The 20,242-nt window shown below is 41.9% G+C and overlaps 1 protein-coding gene across 1 annotated transcript in view; it reads left to right on the top strand.

Annotated features, from left to right (window-relative positions):
* Positions 1 to 20,242, top strand: part of ALDH1A2 (aldehyde dehydrogenase 1 family member A2) — a 69,680-nt gene that overhangs the window by 32,937 nt on the left and 16,501 nt on the right. The window contains exons 4-7 of the mRNA XM_039493259.1: positions 181 to 310; positions 7,186 to 7,247; positions 10,692 to 10,820; positions 10,948 to 11,061. Of these exons, the coding sequence (XP_039349193.1) occupies positions 181 to 310; positions 7,186 to 7,247; positions 10,692 to 10,820; positions 10,948 to 11,061 (435 nt within the window). The remainder of the gene's footprint in view (positions 1 to 180; positions 311 to 7,185; positions 7,248 to 10,691; positions 10,821 to 10,947; positions 11,062 to 20,242) is intronic.

The following is a 20,242-nucleotide window of genomic DNA, read 5'->3' as shown; positions in this document are numbered from 1 at the left end:
AAAAAACCCCCAAACAGTAGCAGTAAAAAGGGGTCTTAACAGCTATTGTGAAGTTCTTGATGTTGGGGGAAGCCTGCTTTGATCCTCATTACTACTCATCTGTCACTAGTGTCATTACGTGAGCGGTTGGAGTACTGCAGTCTGCATAGCCTGATGTGCTACTTTGCTCTTGTCCTCCAGACCATGGAATCGCTGAATAGTGGCAAACCCTTTCTGCAGGCTTTCTATGTAGATCTTCAAGGAGTCATCAAAACGCTGAGGTATTATGCAGGTTGGGCAGACAAGATTCATGGAATGACCATTCCTGTGGGTAAGTAGAATTCACAGAAGCAGCAGATTCTACCTGCAATATGATTCTTCTTTGGAATTTTATTTAAATATCTACACAAACACACGAGGGCAAAATGGAGCACCCTTAAGACCTATTAGATTATGGAATAACCTCTTGTAGAAGGTGGAGGAAGCCCTACAATTGGATTACTTAAAATCAGATTGGAAAATGCACTAGATAATATGATGTTGAGTACAGTATTAAACTGGCACTAGAATGGACTAGATAACTAGATCACTTACTGTGATTAAAGTCAATGGAAAGCTTCACATGCACATCCAAAGGAATGTTTGGACCCCTATGTATGTGTACCATGAAGTAAACTACAGATAGCTTTTGATAGCTATATTTAAATATAAATATAACTGTCAAGACGGATATTATGAACCCTGATGCATTTGAAAATATAGGCATAATTTGGGCAAATTCTGTGCATAAGCATTCATGTAGCTCTCCCACTGAAGCTACTCCTTACTTTTCACCCCTATTGCCCCTGCTTCTCCAAACTTGTAGCCTTAGTTGTGCTCATCTGTGTGGTTTAAAATGGGCATTAGTAATACCCAGCATGCACCAGGATGTGACTATCCAACTCATTTTACTTGTTATTCAAACTGGATCCAAATTCATAGATACTTCGTGAGAGTTTGTAATTTCATTAGAGCGAAACGTCCTTAAATACAAGATACTTTTTTTTTATGGTATCTGCTTCCTTCTGAGGTACAGTGGGATCAGTAGTTAATAATGTGTGTGGGAGAAAAGTTGGGGCATAAGTGGTGGGGAGACGTTATTCTGCTCTTCTATTTTAGTATAGAGGTAAGAAAATGTAGCTGAGTTTTTTTAGCTTTCATTTTTAGCTGACAACCCACTCCCTTCCCATTTTCTTTTGAAAACATACTACTCTATGGTCTACAATGAGATTGTCTACAATGGGATATGGCCCATCCACGACTACAATTAGCAAATATCTCCAGTGGTTGGAGATGGGACATTAGATGGGGAGGGCTCTGAGTTACTACAGAGAATACTTTCCCAGGTATCTGGCTGATGGGTCTCACTCACATGCTCAGTCTAAGTGATCACCATATTTGGAGTAGGGAAGGAATTTTCTCCAAGATCAGATTAGCGGGGACCCTAGGAGTTTTCACCTTCTTCTGCAGCATGGGGCACGAGTCACTTGCTGGTTTGAACTAGAGTAAATGGTGGAATCTTTGTAACCTGAAGTCTTTAAATCACAATTTGAGGACATCAGTAACTCAGCCAGAAGCTATGGGTCTGTGACAGGAGTAGGTGGGTTAGGTTCTGTGGTTTGCAATGTGTAGTTCAGACTAGATGATCCATGACAGTCCCTTGTGGCCTTAAAGTCTATGAGTCAGTGTATTTTCACTAAAGAAATGGCACTGTAACATTGGGTAAAAGCTCTTCTGTAAGGACTAAAGAAAATATTGCCACCAAATTCTTTGTGTCCTGCTTTCACTTAAAATTGACACAAGCAATCGTGCACAGCACGCCATAGATTCATATATTCAGCAAATTTCCTGCTCCCTAATCCCTTCTTCCCTTGTCAGTGAATGCCTCCTCCTCACTTATGAGTCCAGCAGGAATACAGAACTTAAGTCATTGAGTAAGAGGCATTGCCAACTAGGGAGAACAAATACTCTGTTTATTCCAGTCCTTAAAAATGCAAACAACCAAAACACTGCAGGAAAGCAGCTGTAAAACTGAGTTTGTTAGTGAAGTGGTCTGAGTTCCCGAGGCCACATTTTCAATAAACCTCCCTAAATACAAACCACAATGGCCTGCACAATTACTGGTATCCATATCCTTGTGCAAACGAGGGATTTTCCAGACACAAATGGGTGAAATCTCAATTTCTGAGGGTGCAATTTGGCCCTTTTAAGCTAGCAAGGATTTTCTCCCTGAATCTGATTCACCTCTGTGTTACTCTGGTAAACTCATGGCTGTCAGTAGAGTTACACCAGTGTAAAGTTAGTTACGCTAGCCTAAAGCTGGAGTTACCCAGGGATGACTGTTTACATAGTTACAGTCAACTTGTCAAAGGAAATCAGACATGACAATAAAACCACCAAAAAAACCCCAAATGATTAAATTTCTTCCCCCACCCCTGTCTGTTAAATGTGATAATAAATTAGACACCCTACAGTCCTCTGATGTTTATTTTTGACAAGGTTTTTCTTCTCTAAAACAACTACAGACCAGGGAGAGACAGGGAGGAAGGTACTGGATATAGGGGTGGCTAAGAATGAAGAGTGTTCATTAGAGTTAGGGCTCCACCCTGCTCTTTGCTCCCTATTGCAAAAACCTATTGATGTCAAGGGCAGCAGAATCAGGCCCTGACTAGAAACTGTTAGATTAATAAAGCTATTGCAGACCAAAGTGTAGCTGTAGCTACAGTATATGCCATGTCACAGGTTATAGGACCAATTCTGCTCTGGTTACATCCAGGCTATCACACAATGTGTTTCCAAGGCTGAATCTGTCATCTCTGTCTCCTATTTTTATATGTGCCACTATACGAGCCATATGGTTACATATTAGACCTGCCATATTATCATATATGTGAAAACTAAATACCAAGGACATGGTTTTACTCCTGTGAGAGATCTGGTTGAATACCCTTATGGAAGGTGTTCCAATACCTAAGCAGAGATCCCTGAATATAATCATGATTTTCTAATTGGGAAATTAAAAAAAAAAAATCTTTGGGCCAGCTCCTCAGCTGCTGTGAACTGGTGGCTCTATTAACGTCAGTGAGCTAGGCCAATTTACATCAGCTGAGGATATATATTTTTTAAAAATAACATATGCTCTTTTCTTTAAACCTGTTTTAATACAACTTGAAAAAGAGACAAATTCAGTTTGTTTTTCTGCATTTATCTTAACAATTTGGTAGAAAAAAATAGGAGAGGTGTCAGATTAGCAGCCTGGCTGAAGTTCCTTACCTACCAAATGGCTACAGTATGGACTGCAGCAATGCAAGCTTCACACATTGTCCTGCCATATGCCTCCACCCTGACCTGGAGGTACCAACTCTAAGGGTCCTGCATTTCCTTCTTACTCCATGTGCAATTCTTATTCTTGCTGGTGAACACGCACTCCTGCAAGATGTCCCATTTGAAACCAAGGGGATGACTCGTGTAGGTGTTCGCTAGCATGAATAAATGGGCGCACAGTTGGGCTCTCAATCACCACACCCATTTGATCTCCAGTTTCTTTGCTTACTGCCTACAAAGTTGATTGATAATGCATGAGGTGGTGAACTTCGTGATACAGACGCTTGTCAGCTGAGACCTAGCGGGTGACCTACTTCAGCTCTCAAAGGACATCAGGCAGTGACAACTTCCATTTACTACTAATCTGGACTGGATTTGAATCAGTGGCCTAGATGTGGAATGGCATATCCCGTTGCCATTCCCTCACGCCAGGCACAATCATGGGAACTTTATAAAGTATCTTTCAACACGTTAATTGTTAGAAGTCATGAAATTGGTTAACAAGGATGATGCTTTTGGATCTCACAGCTGTCCCTGGAGAGTCTGCTAGGATCTGCTTTCTCACCAAACCTAGATCTGTGTGTTTTCTGCTGAGTAATGGGCTAATAATGCACACAAAGATGTCTAATAACGGCTGCAGTACAACATACCAGAGCCCTGTCTACCAGGGCTAATTCACCAGGGCTAATTTTGCTGATTTAAGGAGATGCCAGTGGAAAGCTTGTCCTTCAGGAGGGATGGCCAGAGCTAGTGGACTGCCGGTTCGCCCTCCCATGGGGATTCAGAGTAAGCTGTCTCAAGTGACAACAGCTCACACTCCTAAAGCAGTTGCAGAAAGGTTCAGGTGCTGCAGAGATTAAAGTCAAGACCTTTGTGCCTGGCATAGATGGATCTTCTTTCAGTCACCTCGGTGTAGGTGTCAGATATACAGACCTCACTCTGGTAGTCTCTTGCCTGCTGACAGCTACTAGGAGAGCACTGGGGAGAGTGAGTGAGAATTATCACATTTTCATACCATCTTAAAGTAGCAGTGTTTTCATTACTGTGAGGTTTATAAGTTTATATTAAAACTTAAAAGTTTCATTGTTGCCTGTGTAGTTTCTGAGCACAAGGGATTCAGGCTTTTTAACTATCATTGTTCAGTTAAAATGACTAACTTCATCAAACTTAGTTATTCTGCTATTGCAAAAACTTGTTTTATGGTGTGCACCAGGCAGCCTAGAGATGCACCTTTGGCATTTCCAACTTCACTTTCACCCTCTGGGTAATTTGAAATCTGCAGTGATGGCTGAAGGAAATGTTATTAAACATCCCCAATAATTTTACCAGAATTGTGAGGTCCGTGGATGACCAACATTTAAAGTAGGTGTCAAAAAGGGGCAGTTATTCTGGAGTCTGGCAGAAGCCATGCAAACATCAGAGGTATCACTGTGAAGAAGACTCTGAGTGAGGGAAGAACGGGCCTTTTATGTCCAATCGAATTAACCGTGATGTGGATGACTTCGCAACCATGTTTGGGTTCATTGCAGCGTTACCTCATGGGCCATGAAGTAGTGCAGTAATGATGATACAGGGATGGACAAAACACAAATGGTGCTACTGCCCTGTTACTATTATATTGTCAGAGGCTTTCTGCCTAGAATCAATTTATCTCAGGGTTAACAAGCATAGGCTGGTATTTTCACCTCACACTTCTATGATTCTTTTAAAAATATGCTCTAAATAGAGCATTTTGATAATTTTGAAATATAACCCAGTCTCTATAGTTCCTCCTGTTCTTTTCCTTCTGTCTAGGCCAAGCAGACCAAATTGATTCATCAACCATCTTTTTTCTTCCTTCCTCTGTGTTACACTCTGTTTCTCTCTCTCTCTTATCTATTAATCTTTCTTTCTCTCTCTCTCTCTCTCTCTCTCTCTCTCTCTCTGTGACCCTTTTCCTCTTTTGTCTCCCTCTGCTGCACATAACCTGCTAATAACTATTTTATAGCTAATATTCAGTTTCTGGTCTCTTGAAAACTTTGAAGCCAAATCCCAGCTGATTAATGTACAGTAGTGCTTTTGGGTATGTTTCCCCTACACAAAATGAAACCGACTTACAAAAACAAGTAAAACTAAAAAAATTTGTTTCTAATCAAAGCTAAGCTGAAGCCTGTGTTTAAAACCAGGAAACTTTCTGGATTAGCCCATTTATTGTTACCAGATGTATGGGACCAAAGTCTGCTGCAGGTTCCCAAAATCATTCCGGGCTCTAATTTTCACCTTTTCTCCTGAGATTGAGCCTAGGTACACTTCTCACCACTCTTACCCATATTTAGCTGAGGTGATTCTGGTGCATAAACAGATGCCTATATTTGTAAATACATGTGTGTTCCTATAGACACAGACCTACTCAGAGACCTACCAGGGCCGCCCAGACGGGGGGGCAAGTGGGGCAATTTGCCCCAGGCCCCAGGCCCCACAGGGGCCCCCATGAGAGTTTTTCGGGGCCCCTGGAGCGGGGTCCTTCACTTGCTCCAGGGGCCCTGGAAAACTCTCGCGGGGCCCAGGCCCCCGGAGCTTCTTCCTCTCCTGGTCTTCGCTGGCGGGGGGTCCTTCCACTCCGGGACGGAAGGACCCCCCCGCTGCAGAATTACCGCCAAAGCGGGACCCGCCGCTGAAGTGCAGCCGGGTCTTTGGCGGTAATTCGGCGGCTGGGGGGGGCCTTCCGTTCTGGGACCCACGCCGAAGTGCCCCGAAGACCTGTCTGCGCTTCGGCAGCGGGTCCTGCTTTGGCGGTAATTCGGTGGCAGGGGGGCCCCCACCGCGGGTTTTTGGGCCATTTCGACGGCGGGTCCCGGAGCGGAAGGATCCCCCGCCACCGACTTACCACCGAAGTGGGGACCCCCTGCCGCCGAAGACCCCAGGCCCCCAGAATCCTCTGGGCGGCCCTGAGAGCTACAGCTCTAACCAGGGCAACGTGAGAGGTTGGCAGAGAGGAAAGATCAGACCCCCAGATCAGGGAGCTTTCAGATTTCTGTTTACTTCTTGACGTGAGTCAGCTCACCCCCTTCACTGTAGTGATTTAGCTCAGGAGCCTGCCCCCCAGTAAATGAAACCTCCAGGCTGGGCATAGGTTTCATTTTAAAGCCTGGTTCCTACCACATTTGGGTTTTGCCATCTTGGTTTTCAAGGCTCTAAAAATAATTGTTGGTGATTCAGAGAGACAAGGTGGGTGAGGTAATCTCTTTTATTGGACCAACTTCTGTTGGGTGAGAGAGACACACGCTCTCAAACCACACAGAGCTCTTCCTCAGTGATTCAGAGGATTAATTTTTTCTTCTCTTCTTCCAGCCTGGAGGCAAGTAAGTGGCTTCCTTTGAGGCCACTGCCAAAACCTCTGTGGGTATGTCTACACTGCACTTAAAAGCCTGCAGGTGCCAGTGCCAGCTGATTTGAGCTCTGGCTAAGGGGCTGTTTATCTGGAGTGTAGACATTCGGGTTCGGGCTGGAGTAAGGTGGGAGGGTCCCAGAACTCGCGCTGCAGCGAACAGCCCCTTAGCCCAAGCCCACAAGCCTGAATCCACTGGCACAGGCCAGCCACAGCTGTCTAATTGCAGTGTAGACCTACCCTTTGTGCACAGATTGTCCTCTCTCCCAAGGAATCAAGCATGTCACCTTTGCATGTGGTGCAAACAGTTGGGTTGCTCCAGATTTCCCACGCTGGCTCGCGAAAGATATTCCAGTGACTACTTTATTTCTTTTACTGCCATCAAAGGCTGATCCTTAAAGCTCTCCCCCCGCCCCTTTTTTTTTGTTCTGCCAAGTCAAACTGCTCTTGAGACTAACCATTCTCATCTGTTTCAGATGGAGATTATTTTACGTTTACAAGACATGAACCCATCGGAGTGTGTGGACAGATCATCCCAGTGAGTATCTCTGCTAGTGCCTTGTATTTATTTTCATTTGAACCAGCTCTCTTTAAAAGACACATAAAACATGGACCTCAGCTATGTGTGTTTTCCATTACGAAAAGAAGCTGAGCTCATATTGTTGACATATCTTTAACAGTCTCGCTGCAAATGCTTATTTGAACACGCTAATAGGGTTTTAGCTCTGGTATTAGGAGTTAAGTTCTCAAGTCATAGAATTCTCATGATTAAAACAAGCAAAGCAAAACACAGTGTTAATATGCTGTCATTGGTTATGGATGTTCACACAACTTATGGAAAATTGATGCTTTGCTGTGGCAGTCATTTTTTATTTAGTTAGTTTTTACTGCAATTTAACAGACTCCTCCAAGTTCCTGGGACAATGTTATGTATTTTAATTCTGTTCTTTCCTGGTGTTTCTTTTTTAAAGCTTTTAGAAAAGAAGAAACTCCAGAAGACGCGTCGTTACAGTTAACATTGTGCAGATTATTAAAAACATGAAGGGTTTATTGTATTTGTTGCAAGAGAGAAGGACACTTATTATTTCATTAAATTCAATACTCTTCCCCCCCTCCCCCCCGTATGCACCCTCGGCAAACTCCTGTGATACATTGCATGGGAACTTCATTGAATAAGCATTCTTTTCAAAAGTACTGGTTAATGGTTTCTGGGAGAAATTTCAATGGGAGGCTCATGTACAGCTATTAAAATATGGTGCGGAAGCTTTTCCTTTACAAAGCATTGGGGAACTAATCAAGAATTTTTTGTTGATGTTGGTTTTTGTTTTATTCATGTCTACCACAAGCCCCTGAGCAGCCAGGGTGTGTTTGTAATATGCAGCAATTCCAATAAAAAGGAGAAAACCCCAAAAGATGATTTTTAACAGTGTCAAGGCCTTTTTTCTCTTACTATTTATTATTATATTTCTTTGTAAGAGGTGGCTCTTGTGGTTGGCACTCTATATGAACACCTTGGGAAGGAGCAGGGCCGGCTCCAGGATTTTTGCCTCTCCAAGCAGCAAAAAAAAAAAAAAAAAAAGCAGCGATCTGCAGCTCTACCACCGCTGCTTCAGTCTTCAGCAGCAATTCGGCGGCTGGTCCTTCCCTCCAAGAGGGACTGAGGGACCCGCCACCGAATTGCTGCCGAAGACCTGGACATGCCGCCCCTCACCATTGGCCGCCCCAAGCAGCTGCTTGCTGGTCTGGTGCCTGGAGCCGGCCCTGGGAAGGAGCTCATAGTCTAAGTCCCTATCCTGCAAACACCTACACATATTCTTAACTTCTAGTCACATGAGCTGCTCTGTGGAATGAGTGACTTCAATGGCAATAGACTTGTGCAAAGTTAAGCATGTGCACAGGTGTTTGCAGGATCGGAACCTTAACGCCCATTCCTAAGGCACTTGGCGCTTCCTGGGAGCTGCTCAGTGCCCTCAACTGACAAGTTCTGCTGAAGTCACTGGAAGCTGTGGGTACTGAACACTTTGCTGGAGGTGCCCAAGATCCTGAAGAATGCAGGATTTATTTACTTTATTTAGATTTGTACAAAAGTATAAAGAGGAACCTTATCCAAGGCCCCTGCAATGTATTACAAAAATAAAATGGAACAGCCAGCACTACACAAAACTCCCTCCCTGTTCCAGATCTAACCCCCATCTAACCTCCACTGTAGCCTTGAATCCTGCAGTATACCCTGAAGGTTAACAAACCCAGGCCATTTGGGGCCAGGGGTGCGAACTTCTCCCAGACCTGAGATCCCCTCATGGAGAACACTCTATTGCTGAGCTCCTCTCTTTTAAATGAAGGGGGGTCCAGCTCAGGAGCTGCTGCTGATCACGGCTGTGGCATCATGACACAGGGAGAGAGGAGATCCAGTAGGTAGAAAGGTCCTAGGCCAGGATCCAGCTGTAAATTAGGCCCTAACAGCACAGTCCAAACACATTTCCACATAATCCATTACATATGATTTATGCAGATATGCAGGTTGAAGCTGTATTTATTTTGATTTTTAGTGTCTTATCTAGCGAAACCTTCCTGGAGAAGGATAAGGAAAGACCTTGCAAGGTCCCTAAGTAGGGATGCCTAATTTCACCCTGCCACATTTTGCACTATAAAACTCTTCAGAGCTTTACTGCAAGAGGCAACAGAAGTGCAGGCTGTCAGCATACTGTTGGCCCAATGTCTCCACTCCCAGGCTTATATACTGGTGATGGAATTAAAACATCACTCTGTCTCCAAAGTTTATAAACAAGTGAGGGGGGAAAAAATTGGGTGTTCGGTGAAGGAAAGACATGTGTGTATTTTTTCAAGCTTGCCAGGGGCTAGCGAGAGGTCTATGAGAGTGGCAGCTGAAGTGCATCAGGCAGTAACACCTTCTAGCTAGTGGCTGACTCTTCGTGACTGATATTTCTATTTTCTTCCAAGTGAGATTATTATAGTTACATCTATGAGTTCAATGCTGCAAACGCAGACGTGAATAACTTTACTCACATGAAATCAACGGGATTGCTCATGTGAGTAAAGTAACTTACATGCATAAGTGTTTGCAGGATCAGGCCCAAATGCAGAAGGTCCGATACCTTTGATTATTGCTACCAGATGGAATCCTAGCCATTTTGTGCAGCAAATAAATATAATGGGCCAAATTTTCTGCAGCGGTAAATTGGAATCCTTCCGTTGAAGTCAATGGAGTCGCACAAATTTACACCAGCAGATAATCTGGCTGCACCAATTTATCATCTCTATTTTTCTTGTGTGTTTCATACCAATTGTTCAACAAGAACTTGTAATGAAACTGACACAGATAGCTGACTGTCTTTTTGTCTCTGCTATTTCCATGGCAATGATCTGTAAACATGTTAAAACTTCCTCGGTAAATAAATAGACAATATAGAGTGCTGATACTGTAGAGATATTGGGAGAGATGTGAGGGGGAGTTATTTCTTATAATCCAATCAGTTAATTATGTATGAGTTTGCCTAGAAATGTTATGGATTTCTTAAAAAGCATTCAAGGATTTGAAATCTATCTATCTATATATATTATAAAAATCTCTGGCACTGATGCAAAATAGTTCTTTCTGAACACCACAGAGCCAGGAGGTATTTGTCCTGGGGGGTGGGGGGAGAGGAGGAAGAGGTGCCAATCACAAAATAGTCAATGAAATTAAAAGCTCTGATTAAAAAAATTGAAGTATAACCCAAAATTCTTTTTGAGAAGATAGGGGGCGGAGGTTATAATTCTTTGAGTAGAGGAGAAAGAAGAACTGAAAGGTCACTGTTGCCTCTTTCTTAATGGTGGTAATTAAAAAAACCCTTGCTTTGTGCTGGGAAAGATTTATGTTGAGGATAAGCCTGAGAAATCAGTGAGGTAGCAGCTTGACATCTTGAAAACAAAGCACCACTGCAATATTTTTCCATCTATCAACTTTTATTTTTTCCTACAGTGGAACTTCCCCCTGCTGATGTTTGCATGGAAGATTGCCCCAGCTCTGTGCTGTGGCAATACAGTAGTTATTAAACCAGCAGAGCAAACACCACTCAGTGCGCTTTATATGGGAGCCCTCATCAAGGAGGTAAGACTAATTGACAGGAATAATGTCTCTGGCTCTCCTTACAGCTAAGGCACTACCACAGCATGTTTAGTTTAATTTGCCTGGTCAATTTTTACAAACCATGTTTCCTCTAATTCTGTTTTGCTAGGCTGGCTTTCCACCAGGAGTAATCAATATTTTGCCAGGATTTGGTCCAACTGCAGGTGCAGCGATAGTTTCTCATTTTGGCATAGATAAAATTGCTTTTACTGGATCTACTGAGGTAAGTGTATTCTAAAATCTGTTACTGTAAGATATCAATCCAAAAAATATTTGGGAACGACAGCCAAGCCAAGTTCCTCCAGGTCATCCAGCAGAAAGGATATACCCACGCCAGAATGGTCTGTCCTTTCCAGCTAAATCTACATATTATCACACTACCAAAGCAGAGGTGTCAGTTTCCCCTTAACACCTGATGTACCAAATAACATGGCACAAGAAGCACATGTGGAAAAATATTGCTAGGATTTCCTATGGGCTTGTGAGGATATGAATTAGAACACATGGGTAGATAGATTGTGCAGTATAAGCCATAGGGTTCACAAGTCCCTCTTTGGTGTCCATAATCTGTGTGACCTAGAAGCTACTGAAGAGGTTAATTCTGAAGAGAATGGTTTTAATCTACATAAAAGGGGCTGAACCAATCAGAACAGTAACTTTGCCTAACTCTCAAATATGTGCAAAGACCACTGTTATCATTCGGGGGTTGGGGGTAATAGAGGTGCTACAGGCTGATGCCACCAGAAAAGGGTCCTTATCTCTCAGTCTGAGGAGAGGAAAAAAGGAAACCAGAAGGAACGGAATCTCAATGGGAGTTTCAGGATTGGTAATATTTAGAGAGTGCTAAGAACAGGCTCTATTCCATTCAGACTTTGACAGACCATTGTATGGGCAGATCCTACAATTCCAGGGGTCTGTTCCCTCCTTGATATGTGTATGTGACTCCCACTAGGCTCAAAGGGTATTTTGTGTGCATCAAGGGTAGACTACACTCCGTAGTGAGATAGATTTACTCTTGGTGTGAGATTATAACCTGATCCAGCAGCCCTTATATGCAGGCATGGTAACTCTCACTGAAGTCACTGGGAAACTTGTGCATGCAATGACTGCGGGATCAAGCTAACATATTACTTTCAATACTTTTTGGTGCAATACAATCTATAATAAATCTTAGGTACCACAGTTTTTGGGCCTAAATTATCAGTATAATGTGTATGCAATTGTTTGCACACACAATTTCCTTGCAGAAAATTACCATGTGTAATTGTGTGTGGATTTTAATGAAAATTTAGGTTATAATATACAAAAAGTAACAAAGTCAATTGCAACAAACATCAGATTTCAGATTACTTTGAGAAATTGCAACAATTTCATTACAACTCCTGTTCTGTAAGCAATTTACCTGAGCACCATAGAATATTGGAAATTTTAATATGAGCTCTGTCTCTCTCCCCTCCCCCCCCCCCCCATAAATTAAGTTGAAACAATTGTTTTCACAAAGGTATGTGGTCTGTGTTTAAGATAAATATTCTATTATACAGGATGTTGCGCTGTTTGGAGGAGAAGTAATACAGATGGATTAGGTTTCAAAGTTGTCTTTTGTAGCCAAAATAAATTTTTATTGTAGTTCAAGACAGCTTTAGTTTTAATAGGCGTTTAAAACTCAAAAGCTGTGGGTTTTATACTAACTCAGTGCCTACCTTTAAAAGCCTTACTAATAGGAAGTGAAAAGCATTACTGAGATGAAAAAGCAATTCTCTAAGAACCTAAAGCAAGAACAGATGGAACATTTTAATGCAGAGTTAGTGTAAACTGTTCCATATTGTTTCTGATTTCCTGTAACACTGAATTCTTGTAACAGCAAGTCAACATTGTAACATTTTAGACATGGTCCTTTAATATCAATGGTTATACAGAGCATCAGACTTCTCAGAAACTGTTTTCACATTTTTTAATGAAATAAAAATGGAAATATTTTGTGTGTCTACTCTTATCTACAGCAGGTCAGTCATATATTCCAGTGATGTGGTTTCCTACAGCTATCAGATACACTCAGAGCCAGAATATTCCATTCCCACAGCTCTTCCAGGTGCTAGCACAGGCAGTTAATATTTTAGTGCTAACAAGTTAATGATAAAACCTATTAGAAGAAAAGCAAAGTTATTCAAGTTTAAGTGCCTGCAGCATGGGTTTTTCTCAACTCTCCACCACTAGAACCTCTTGCTTATACAGTAAACAATTCATATTTTCCTGTACAAGCTAATTAAGCTCCCCAACTGCCAAAAAAAAAAATTGTGTTTGCAGAATCTGAATTAATTGGGTTTTATTGTCTCTTTTTCAGCAGCGTTCCTTTAAGGAGGGTGGGGGGAAGAGGTCATTCTTGGTGCAATTTCATAAATAATAAAAACTCAACAAACAAAAGAAATAAGACTAAGAGAGTCCAAGTGCATGACCATGACTCCATGCTGGAGTCCATTGTGAGGGCTCAAGTCTAGGTCCATACAATGATGACAATTTTTTTCTCATATTTTGACTTCAATCTCTAACTCATTTAGGCCCCGCTTCAGTGAAGCACTGAAGCACGTACTTTATATCTATGCCTGTTCAAGACAACACGTCAGAACATGCTTTAACTTTAAGCATATACTTAACTTCTGTCTTGAATAGGGATGCTTTCCTCAATCAGGGCTATAAACGGCATCTCTCATTTTCCTCTCCTAAACTGAGATAGCCAATATGATCCCAATTGACTGGAGTGATAAAAGGCTTCTATTCTCTCCGTAAACAATGTAACTCATGATAATAGCAATGGACTACACATTGAATCCAGAGGAATATCCTCACCCCTCCCCTGGAGAACTTGGCGGAATCGGCTGGTTGAGCCAAACTCACTTTACAGTCCACCACTCACTCCCTTCTGCAGCACAGCATGAAGGGGAGTAAAATAGGGTTGCCAACCCTTCAGAATTGTCCTGGAGTCTCCAAGAATTAAAGATTAGTATTTAAATAAAGATTATGTCATGTGATGAAACCTCCAGGAATACATACAACCAAAACTGGCAACCCTAGCTCAGTAAATCACTCAGTTAATCACATGGAAAAGGAGTCAGGGGCATACATATGGGTCAGGTGGCCACATGCTATGTCTTCTCCCACTGTAAAGCCACCAGCATGCCATATTACACAAGCTCTGCTCTGTGTAAGTTGGGGTGCGTGGTTTGACTTGCCAGCAGCGGACAGAGCTAGAAAGAAGTGATTGTATGTGTCATTCTCAAGTTTCAGAGTGGTAGCTGTATTAGTCTATCAGCAAAAAGAATGAAGAGTACTTGTGGCACCTTAGAGACTCACAAATTTATTTGGTCATAAGTTTTCGTGGGCTGAAACCCACTTCATCAGATGCATGGAGTGGAAAATACAGTAGGAAGATATATATATATATATATATATATATATATATATATACACAGAGAACAAGAAAAAATGGGAGTCTCCATGCCAACTCTAACAAGACAATCCCTCACTCTCACAGATCTTGGGAGACAGGCCAGTCCTCGCTTACAGACAGCCCCCCAACCTGAAGCAAATACTCACTACCAACCACACACCACACAACAAAAACACTAACACAGGAACCTATCCTTGCAACAAAGCCCATGCCAACTCTGTCCACATATCTATCAAAGGGACACCACCATAGGATCTAATCACATCAGCCACACCATCAGGGGCTCATTCACCTGCACATCTACCAATGTGATATATGCCATCATGTGCCAGCAATGCCTCTCTGCCATGTACATTGGCCAAACCGGACAGTCTCTATGCAAAAGAATAAATGGACACAAATCAGACGTCAAGAATTATAACATTCAAAAACCAGTCAGAGTAGACTTCAACCTCCCTGGACACTCAATTACAGACCTAAAAGTCGCAATTCTTCAACAAAAAAACTTCAAAAACAAGAGTCCAATAAGAAACTGCAGAACTGGAATTGATTTGCAAACTGGACACCATTAAATTAGGGCCTGAATAAAGACTGGGAGTGAATGGGTCATTACACAAACTAAAAAGTATTTCCCCATGCTAATTTTCCCCTATTGTTACTCACACCTTCTTGTCAACTGTTTGAAATGGGCCATCCTGATTATCACTACAAAAGTTTTTTTTTCTCCTGCTGATAATAGCCCACCTTAATTGATTAATCTTGTTAGAGTTGGTATGGCAATCCCCATTTTTTCATGTTTTCTGTATATATATATATATCCTCCTACTGTATTTTCCACTCCATGCATCTGATGAAGTGGGTTTTAGCCCACGAAAGCTTATGCCCAAATAAATTTGTTTGTCTCTAAGGTGCCACAGGTACTCCTTATTCTTTATTCTCAAGTTTATATTTCAAATTGTCACATAAATTAATTATGTACTCAGCAGCATTGACTGCATCTCCATAATCTTCAATGGAGCAAGTAATGCCTAGCCACAGTGGAAAAGAGAATGGATAGTTGGCCTCCACAAGCCCCTCATTCAATCCTTCTGAAGGTCTGCATTCCCACTGGCTTCACCTCATAGAATCAAGGAACCATGAGGCAGACATTTTTGAAAGTGTGCCTTTCACAGGTATTTACGTGGAAAGGGGGACATTTGTCCCTAATGGGGAGTTTAATTCAGATTAGAGAGAAGAATCCACGCAGAACTTGCTATAGCACTTGAATCAATCAAAATATGAACTAGTCACTTCATGTTGGCTCAGGTGTTAGGTTTGTGACTGTTTTCTTGATCAGTTTGTACTCTCCGGCTCCTCTCTATTTCTGTCTCATACTTTTGGGCACTTTGAGAATTGTTTTAAAATGTCACATATGTGCAAAGTCCATCTTCCCTTCATGGGAGTAGTTTGGGGGAGGCCAGGGGGTTTTGCCCCTCCCCAAACTGCAAGCCTTGGGCAGGCATGGAATTTGCCTCCCCCATGCATGGCCCCTTTGGCCTGACTGGAGCTGCCCCCACCCCAAATATAAAGTCAAACTATGGCTATGCTTCCCTTTCGTCTTCCCACCCCATGAATAATGTTTTCCCTGATACTATCACTATGCCCTTCCCCCATCCCCTTTCCTTCATGGCTCATCTCATGCACAAAGCAGTGATCCTTCACCTCTTTCATCCCGCACACCACTTTGCAAGACAAACATACTTCCGTGGATCACCTCCTCTCCTAATCCCCCAATGCATGGTTCTCAATGGTTCATTAGGAAAAGTTCTCCAGACCATTGGTGGTTTATGAACTACGCTTTGAGAACCAATGCACTGAAGGAAAAAAAAATCATACTGAGCACAAGGTCCAGATTTGGAACATTTTGCCATGGTCCCTTTAGGTTTCAGCAGCGCTGTTGGCTTCTCTGCTTCTCTGCTTGCACTGGTTTATACTCTTTAACAGCTTGCTTGATGGAAGGATTTTTAACAAGGTTGGTTGTTTTTATTAAGTACATTTTAATGAACCAGACCCCGATTGTGTCCCTTCTCAATTACTGCAATCTTCTCCTCTCTGACCCCATTGACACCCTATTTCTCCCTCACTGTCTCGGTCAAACGTTAGCTGCCAAATGAGACCTTCCTCACCAACTGAGCTGACCATGTCACCACCTATTTGTATTCCCTCAGGGGCTCCCGCTACTTTGAGTTTTACAGGTCTCCTCCTCGCTTTCACAGCTCTTTGTGACTCTGCTCTTGCCACCTACCTCATGGGTTTGGTTTCCTGTCATATTTCTCTCACCTTCTCTGCCCGACCATTGGTGCCAGTCCAGGGTGAAATCCTTGACCTGTTGAAGCCACTGGGAGCTTTGCCATTGACTTTAGTTGGGCCAGGATTTCACCCCAGTTGCCCTGTTTGTTTCACATAACCATCTCCATATTTTCTATGCCACCCTCTGTTTGATTTCTTCACCATCTCACTACCTTCTCCACATTTACATCCCTTTTAAAAATACAGTTCTCCCAGGAGGCCCACAAGGAGTGATTATGTTAAAGTTACATACAATCAAATGATCTCTTAAAAAGCTAAGTTATCCCAAGCTCTGGATTTCCCACTGTGTCCCTGTACTTGCCTTTAGACTGCTAGTTATTTAGGGCAGGAGATATCTTCATTTTTGATCACTTTACAGGTCTCTGTAGGTTGTCAACACTAGATAATGCAATATGGTGGGCAGAAGTGAGAACTGAAGACTGCTCCAAAAGCACCTTTAACATTTTTTTCACCATATGGAATGAGGTCATGTATTAACTGAGCCATTATCACACAATTCTCTTCTCTTTCCCTATAGTAAAATGAACTGCTGCAGCCACTGTTTACAACAACATACATTCTTGTGAGGGGGCAGCAATTTACACATATCTCAAATGCGGAGCGGTAGTTCTTCCTTTTCCTAAGATCTTTTGATTCTTTAAAGACAGGTTCTCTAAATAGTGAGGGGGAAAGGGCTCAGAAAGGCAGAAAAGCTGTTATTGTAGCTGCCAGCCAAATTCTGGAGCCACCAAAAATGCCTGTGTTATTGAATGCACTAAAACATTAACTTCATATTTACAACCACAACACACTGTATGTTCAAAAATGGAGGGGGTTGAGGCCAGGTTGAGAATCAGGCCCTCTATGTTACATTTACTAAGCCATTAATAGTATTATCATCATAAGATACTAACACAACTAATCCAATGTCTATGTGTATGTAACGCATGAGTTCTTGTAAGGACATACAGGACTAATAATATTATCTAATGAATCAAGGAAAATGTATAGTACTGTAGTTGGTAAGTATATAGTCAATAGAAGGATGAAAACAGTACAATATAGATTAGAAATGTATTGACAAGGGGAAGATTTTAATATAAATTTGCATGTTGCTACATATTACTCAGCAGTTTTCTCAGCAAATGTTTAATGTATATCAATAACTTCTGTTCAAAAACAAATGTGTTGCCTCCAAATCTGAACTGGTTTGCAACTCCATCCAGTTTTTACATGCTCTCAAGATGATAGGAATCACAGATAGCATGCTAAACACTTGAAGCACTGGCCAACAAGAAATGTATTTTAGGTGGCTGGTTTCCATGCTGTTCAAGCTAAACCCCATTAAAAAGCAGACAGAGTAACTCAGATTAAAGATATGATTCAGTTCTATGTTCATGCAGTTATGTGCATAAGTCAAATAAATATTCAATAAATGGGTTTGGATGCCTATGTAAACACAAGGTCCATAAACGACTTCAATAAAACCCAACAAAGCATTCTGCATTTTGCTTGGCAGAGTGTTTTCTTTATGCAGTTAGATTAACAAACCATGATCTCATCATTAGTCAACAAGATACTAGAGAGACCATCAAAGCAAGCTACAGGAGAGTCAAGATTGATTCATGCCAAACAAATGTTTGTAGCTAACAGCTGTATTACCATTGATTCTAATTTACTCAGCAGGATTCTCCTTTCATTTCCTAAGTGAGATGAATGTCATGTTGCATGATATAGACAGCATGTCTACCTACTGCATGAGTAATGAGTTGTGTCAGCTCTCTTGTATCATAAAATCTTTCCTTGTTTTTGGATCTTCTTGAAGGATTATGTCCTGGTTTTTCTTCCACTAACAATAAAATTCTTAGAGGCTGTGTGTTCCACTGAAATGTCCAATACAGGAGGCTTTGGGAAGGATATATTAAAACTCATTCATAATTTAGCTTAAGCCCTCTTGATAATTTTTGTCACTCATTCTGCTGGGCAACTTGTGCTTCCTGAATGACTAGGATACCCGAAATAAAACCATTCTTTTTACTTTCCTTATTGCATTTGGTAGAGAGCTAGGAAGTTGTCCTTCTTCCAGATGTGAAATAAGGATACATACCAAAAGCTGCTCTTGTCCACTTCAGGACTGTGAAGTTCACTAATCTTTGCTGGTCTGGGAACAGTCCCCAAGGTCACTTTAGAAGCAGAGTACCTCATGTGGTCAAACAGTGATATACTGAGTGACCTGGAGACAATCTGGAATCAAAGTTCACACAAAATAAGCAACATCTCAGCTTTAAAGGTTTTGTCCAAAAATCCCACTGAATTCTTTTACCTCAGAAGTTTAAAGGGCTAAACTGACCCTGCTGTGTGAATCCAAGGATTATAGATAGAGCTTACTTGATTCTTAGACCACTAAACAGCCTCAAAACATCGGGAGGTTCAGGTCAGAGAAGTACCTGAACATTCAAATGCCCTATTCAGGACTGGAGTGGAAACCTCACAGGACTAGGGCTTTGTTTTGGTTTCTGTGATGTGGGGGGAAGAGGTTTTGAGATTTCCAGGGCTTTAGTAAGATTAGAAATTACAGCTTTTCTTGTATGATTTTGGAACTTCCACTTCTGTCTGGAATCAAAAAGTACAGAGGCAGATGAAAATAACATTTAATGGATGCAATAGCTTACCCAAAACCCAACCCTCTAAAAGAATCTGGGTAAAGTTTTGGCTCTCATCCCAAACTGGTTTGCACACTCCTATTTAATATGTGACTAGATGAATCTCTTCTGATAAGAAAGATTGATCATTCAAAAACAAAAAACAAAGCAAACTATTGAATGCTTCTGTCAATTATTTAATTCATAGCAAGAAAACAACAATCAGTTTAACAATTTAACACTTTTAGGGACTGCGATTCAAGTAGCTGTTTTGAACAGAGGTGTCCTGTACAGCTGGGTGTCCCATTCCCCCACCCACCCACCCCACATAACAGATTGTTTTCTTTGAGATGAGCCAAATTACATCTACTCACACTCTCCATGCAGTTTACAGGGTTATGGTACCTCACAACTTATCCAGGGATACTCCTGATATCTATCTTGCAGCCTATTCAAAACAAGGATGGGGAGTTGAGGTTTTCTGTGCCAACATTCCTGCTGATTAATCAGCTCAGCTCCATTATCTGTGGGGGAGTCCTCGTTTCCAAAGTTCCCTCGCTGCGCTGCATTGCCTGTTGGAAGTTCACAGATATAGCTAAGAGACACCACAGGGAACACGAACTAAAAGACTACAGGGACTGGAACGCTATCACTTATCCCTTGGTAACTCTCGCTGTGGATGAAGAGAGAAATGAAAAAGGCTCCTTTTCTCAATAACTAATCACAGCCCCAGTACCCTCCTTAAGGCTCCCCTCATGCCATGAGTGCACAGAGCACCGTACGGGCTGAACAAAATGCCAGTGCTTACTAGCAGCGTGCCCCATTGTAGGCGGCTTTGTGCCCTACCCCCCATAAGCGTGAATTTATTCCCAGTGTTAAGGCTGAAGTGAGACTCTCTGTTAAGCTTATACTTGGAACGTTGACAACCGCTGTATATTAAAGACGACACATTTCCAAATTAGGACCATGGTCTCCCGCCCCTTTGGACC

The sequence above is a fragment of the Mauremys reevesii genome, linkage group 10 (assembly GCF_016161935.1).
Source record: "Mauremys reevesii isolate NIE-2019 linkage group 10, ASM1616193v1, whole genome shotgun sequence".
NCBI lineage: Eukaryota > Metazoa > Chordata > Testudines > Geoemydidae > Mauremys > Mauremys reevesii.
Note: the sequence above shows the minus strand (reverse complement) of the source record. Positions and strands in the feature narration are given on the sequence as shown.